Below are 5862 nucleotides of genomic sequence, written 5' to 3' on the forward strand. Positions count from 1 at the left end.
TGTTTTTCTCGAGTATCCAACTAATAAATGTTCAAAAATTTTGTGAAGTAACTTTCAGAAATTACAATTATCTTACATTTATTAGTTGGATACTCGAGAAAAACAAAAATCTATTTCTGTCTTCCTGCTTTTTTACTTGTAACTTTGAAAGGCTCAGTTGATACCTTGGTGCCTTAGAAATAAGTTTTGTGACCTCTGAGGGCTCTCTGAATTAGCGATGACCTGGTGTTTTTTTTTTTTTTTTTTTTTTTGACATCATTATCAGGTAAAACTGCTTCGAATTATTCAGAGGGTTAACTTAAAGTAACGTTTGTCTCTGCTACAGGTGGTCAGTTCTCGCAATGGGGAGCTTAATGCAGACGATCCTCTGGCTCACTCCAATGCGCCAATAACAACTCAGGCAGAGGTGGAAGTGGCCGACGAGCCTAAGTATGATTCTCTTTCATGTCCTTTTGGTGCTTCTCCTTCCACCGTTCTTTAGTTCTGTGTCTCCTTAAGTATGGGAATGAATCAGCCCAGACGCTTGGCTTTATTCAAACTCTAGTTTCTCTGTCAAATATTTGCCACTTGATTCAAATCCCCTTACATGGTTTCTTTTACTACATATCCTGTTCTGATTTCTGTATAGTTTTAGGGTCTTCCTTCGAAGTCTGACCTGCAATTTTGTTTTAAGCCAATTTAGATATTTTTCTCCCATGTTGCTCAAGTAAAATAATTGAAAAAATTTCATCATCTCTGTAATGTGCTTTATGGATTTATACATTTCTCTCATTTCTTAATCTTAAATTTTGTCTCTCTTTTCATTTTTTTTAAAATTCATCTAGCATATTTTTATCCTGCTTTTGTCAAGTTTTGCTCTTTTTTCTTTCCCCTCCATCGTAAGACGTATGCATTTTTTGCAGCATAGGCTATGTTACACTGCAGGCCTTGATGCTCAATTCTGATTTTTTTGTGAAATCCATTTTTTTTTTTTTTTTACGTTGCTGTTCAAATTTCCAAATATATGCGACTTGTATGTGATCTCCTGTGTGAACTGCATTCATACAGCTTAAGTGTCCCGCATGCGCAGGAGAAGACGCAATGATGTAACTAGCAAGCATGCTCTGTGTTTACAGAAGTAAACAGGGATGGTAGTGCCGGAGCGCATCTAGCGATTTTTCCCATCCTTAAAAACACAATCTATTCAAGATGGTTAAACATAAATACTATTCTCCGCATTATCATCCACCATGTTTGTTGTTTTTCTTGCTGCTTCTGCGTAGCAAGGCCCGGAATAGGGAGCTTTGTTAAGTAATAATGACGTTCAGGTCGGATGAATGCGACCTGGCCGTTCAGATACAGGTCACTTTTGAAAAGATCAGATTCGTATCGGATTCGGGATCACATAGCAAAGTGGCCTGGATCGCATTGGTAAAAATCGGATCTGTGTTGTTCAGACTGTCATGGAAAGATCAGATACAGGTCCCATAAGGGCAAAAAAAATCAGATTTGGGCCACTTCAGGCAGCAGTGTGAACGTAGCTATAAAAACCCTTTTTACCAAGGTCAAAATTGTTTGTGTTTGGATTCCTTGGAAACCTTTCACTTTATAAAAGTTTACTGGTTCACAAAAATTATGACAAGTTCTAAGCAAACCAAAAAAAGAAACAAATTGATATTCTGAATCACAGGCCTATCCTGAAATTAATCCAATTTAGTCTGATTTCAAATGCCGAAAGCCGGTTGGATCTCTAGAGATTAATATAATTCTATCCAAACACCTGCTGTCACCTAGCTTTGCAGACTAAACCTCTAATCTGGCACTGTTTGTTTTATTTTTATTTTTATGGGTGGCTCCTGCTCCACCTTCTTGCTTCTCGTCCTCTTCTCCTTCCATCACCTTCATCCTATTTTCCAATCTGTCTGTTCTTCCTCCTCACTCCTAAGACTGGCAGCATCCTGCCGTCCTGCATCAGCTCCATGTGACCATGACTGAAAATGGCCTTCTGCACCTAAAAACCATAAAAATGATTAACATTCTAGAATTTGCAGTTTTCCAACACAAATCTACATAGAGGAAAATGCTACTCCAGAATCAGAACATTCAGTTCTTAACATTTTTACCAATGTTTTCTGTTTGGATTTCCTAAAAAAAAAAAAAATATTTGTCCAAAACATGTTTTTTCCTCTCTCCCTTCCTATTTTCTTACTGGACAATTTGCAAATGAAGCTATGTGGCTATTCAATAATTTTTACTAAATATTTGATTTAGCAAATTTGATTGGGGCTTGATTTATCCACTGGTGAGTTCCTGCTGATGGGATCCAATCTCACCCTTGGTGTGAAAATTACACAACGATATCTTAGCTGTTGGGTTTTTTTTGTTGTTTTTTTTTTTACTTAGCATTTTAGGAGTTAGGTTTTCTCGATACCTTCAATCTGTAAACTGTAACCTAAAGAGTAAAAACTAAACAGTATAGCTTTGTTTGTTTTTCACCCTCTTGTATCTCTGTCCCTCTTTTCTCTCTGGGTTAACCTTGAGGGAAGCAGAGTTTACAGCCCTGTTGTTCTCTCTAACTCTGTCCCCTTAGACCGCTCCCCGCCTCTCTCTCTATTTCCTTTATCCATGACCTCAGATGTAAGGATGTTGGCTTTATATAAATAAATTGATGTGATTTTTGTTTTGTGTTGTGTTTTGTGCGCCGACTCCCATCCACCTAGTCGTACTGTATTAATCTTTCTTTTCTCTTTACGCTCTTTCTTCTCTCTTCTTCTGTAGCTGCGTGAAAATGCTCAACCTGTGGTGAGTCCCTCTCTGCTTGTCCACATCATACTCAATGGGACAGGGAGTGGACCAGCCTAGGCTGGGCCCAGTGGAGTTACTCACTAAATTTAAGCAGACTCTCACTGGTACAGTACTGATTTAAACCTAGAAGAGAACAAATTAACATTGCAGATTATTTTTAGTTTGAACTAATTCAGTAATGTTAGAATTGCTTCATATGCCGTATATTCTAACAATCAAACTGGTAACAAATCGGGGCCGATTGTCTTTATTATGCTTCTGTAATCTCTGTAGCTTTGTTTTAGGGTTTAGATATTTGTTCATTAATATACCATTATTCATGGTTGCATAATGAAAGTGAAAGAACCCAGTCACTGTCCTACGTCTCGTCTTTGTGTGTTCTTACTCAGCGTTCAGGCTCCTCTTGTCTTGTGCTTTTCCTGTGTTTTTTCTTTTGCTGCATACAGGAAATGTCACCTTCAGAGGCCCTGCAGCAGCAGTGTGTGGTTGTGCTCTCCTTTTTACATGTACAGGTGCATCTAAATTGGAAATGTTTCTGGAAACCTAATGGGTTTCAGTTTAAAGGTGAAACTTGTTTAGACGTGTAACACATAGAGTGGTATTTATAGAATGTGTTTTTGTTCATGTGGCTCGCAGTTATAAAAAAAAAAAGAAAAAAAAAGTATTACATTTCCTGGAAAAAAAAAGAAAACTGAAGTATTTTCAAATGGATTTATTTTAGCTGTGTTTTTGTCTATGGTGTAGTAGCTTAACCCTGAAGCAAATTCTGTGTTAAACTCTGTGTAATAAGTTTTCTCTGGCTCTGAATCACAAATACCTAATCCTGAATATGTTGATGTGGCGGTTATTATGCTATGTTCAGACCGCACGCTGCAGAAGCAGCTAGTTTACATGCAAAGTCAATGGTTGATGCGCATCAGGCGCATCAGTAGGTCCGGCAGAGCGTCTAGAGCAGCAGTAGCAGCGCATCTTGGCGCACCTGAGCAGCCAGAGCAGGGCCAATCACAACGCAGAGATGTGTTTTGAATTTCTGGATACAAAGCAGGCGGGATTTTGAGGGCGTGACGACAAAGCTGTGCGACGCTGGAGAAAGCACAACAAGGAAGATGGCAACAACTATTGAACAGTTCTCGTTTGACTCAGCTTTGGAATCCATTTTGGAGGCATTAGACTTGGGGTTTTCGTTGAAATGTGAGCAGGAAGAGGCTCTACGCTCCTTCATTTTTAAGAAGAACGTATTCACCGTTTTACCGACAGGCTGTTTGTTTACACTCTCCCACAAGCTAACTACGTCACAGTCAGTTGCGCTCATTGGTCAGAGCGTTGGCCAATAGACACAGACATGGTCCGATGTCTCATTCATCGGGGCCAGACTAAATTACACATTTATTCTCACATTTAGTCTGATTTATCAGGCTAGCATAGATTTACTTAAAATGTTGAAACCTTCCGATGTTCGATTTTATTGATCTGGTGCCTGCAGTTTGGATTACGTACACGAAAGATGCCTTCCAGCCGCCGCCAACAGTAGCGGAAAACCCCCAGGAAGCAACTGGGCAGAGGCTAGCATTGATTGATTGACTTTATTGATCTCACAGTGGAGAAATTACTGAAGGGGATTTCCAGTGACAGAGCACCGCCGGTGTACGGGGGCAACGCTGCACTGTCACAAAATAATATTTGAAGGCAGGATGGTAATCTGGATGAACTGACTGCACAGAGGAAGTTTTCAGGTGGACTGTCTCACTTTAAAACATTAAAACTACTTTTTACTTACTTATAACAGCAAATATAGCAAAGCCGTTCTCTGCCATTGAACACAGGAGCAGCAGAAGCATCAGATGCATCTGGACACAATTAACTGGATACGCTTCTGGAGTGTCAAAAAATGCACTTAATGTGAACAAGTATCAAAAATGAAGCAGCAGAAGCTTTTTGCTGCTTCCAGTGCTGGCGGTCTGAACGTAGCATTAAAGCAGCAATACCTTTTTATGCCCCAGTTTTTTCTTCCACTTAACTTTCCATTGATATATTTGGATAAAACTGATATTCACTTCAGCTGCAGGTTTTTGTGAGCGTTTCTGAATGCACACCTGTTAACTCGGCAGTCTTCCCCATCATTCTTTAGGACAAATGTCAAATTATTACATTGTGTAATGGATTTTTATTAGTTTCACTTTTAAAATTGATTTCTGAAGTAGATAAAATTCTATATTCAAATGTGTTGAGATGCACCTGTTCATAGGAATAAAGGAGATGAATAAGCATCCAGTGGATGGCAACGCTTTAACCTTCCTGATGTGGAATCAGCACCTGTCATGTGGACATACTGATGTAATCTCCGTCTGTCTGCAGGTGCTGCTGTTTCTTCAGGCGAAAACGGAAGAAGAACACGCCGAGGCACAAATGAGCCAGAACCGGACCGGAACGTTCCTCATGTTGTGATTTCAGACACCTGGAAGGTCCCACTGGGAACAGAAAAGGGAGTCAACCGATAGATTCTGATTGGTTTGTTCCCTGGAAGGACCGCTTTGATCTGGAGATGTACAGGAAACGTGTCTCATGATGGGAGCTTGCTTTCTTTTTTCTTTTTTTTTCTCCCCCCTCAAAGTGAAACAGGAGGTTTTACAGGTCAGGTGGACCAAAAGTTTTTTTTCAAAGGTGTTTTTTTCCCCCTTTATTTTACATGACAACCAAATAGTTCTCTCTTATCACTGTCTTCGTATGTTTTACTCCAATCTTTAGTTTTTTTGGTTTGTTTGTAAAGGAAGAGATGGATTGATATCCTGCCCCCATCTCTTTAGGAACCCGTTGTTTCTACTCCGCTCCAGACGTGATTCACTTCCCAAATCATCCTGCCACGCCCCTCGTTAATTTGCTGACTCATTGTGACGTATTTTTTGTTCCTTTTTTTTTTTGGATCGTCTCTGACTAAGGCAGAAGTATTAGCGAAAGAGCAGCCGCCTCCTGGTTTTTTATCCTTCAGAGACGTTCTTTCAGCCCAAGCGCTCCTCGTCTCCGTCCAAATACACTACAGCCTCTTTTTACCACCTGACGCTTCTAGATGGCAGCTTGAAG

At 39.9% G+C, this 5862-nt stretch overlaps 1 protein-coding gene across 5 annotated transcripts in view; it reads left to right on the forward strand.

The window, feature by feature from the left end:
• LOC107086558 (casein kinase I) overlaps positions 1 to 5862 on the forward strand; it is a 35205-nt gene extending 29343 nt beyond the window's left edge. For 3 of the 5 annotated variants that reach the window (XM_015377589.1, XM_015377585.1, XM_015377586.1), the window contains 3 exons: positions 326 to 429; positions 2758 to 2781; positions 5140 to 5862. In XM_015377589.1, the coding sequence (XP_015233075.1) occupies positions 326 to 429; positions 2758 to 2781; positions 5140 to 5194 (183 nt within the window). In that variant the 3' untranslated portion in view covers positions 5195 to 5862. The remainder of the gene's footprint in view (positions 1 to 325; positions 430 to 2757; positions 2782 to 5139) is intronic. The other 2 variants (XM_015377588.1, XM_015377590.1) reach the window with 1 other exon arrangement.

Source organism: Cyprinodon variegatus, unplaced genomic scaffold (genome assembly GCF_000732505.1).
Source record: "Cyprinodon variegatus isolate N-32 unplaced genomic scaffold, C_variegatus-1.0 Scaffold156, whole genome shotgun sequence".
NCBI classification, from domain to species: Eukaryota; Metazoa; Chordata; class Actinopteri; order Cyprinodontiformes; family Cyprinodontidae; genus Cyprinodon; species Cyprinodon variegatus.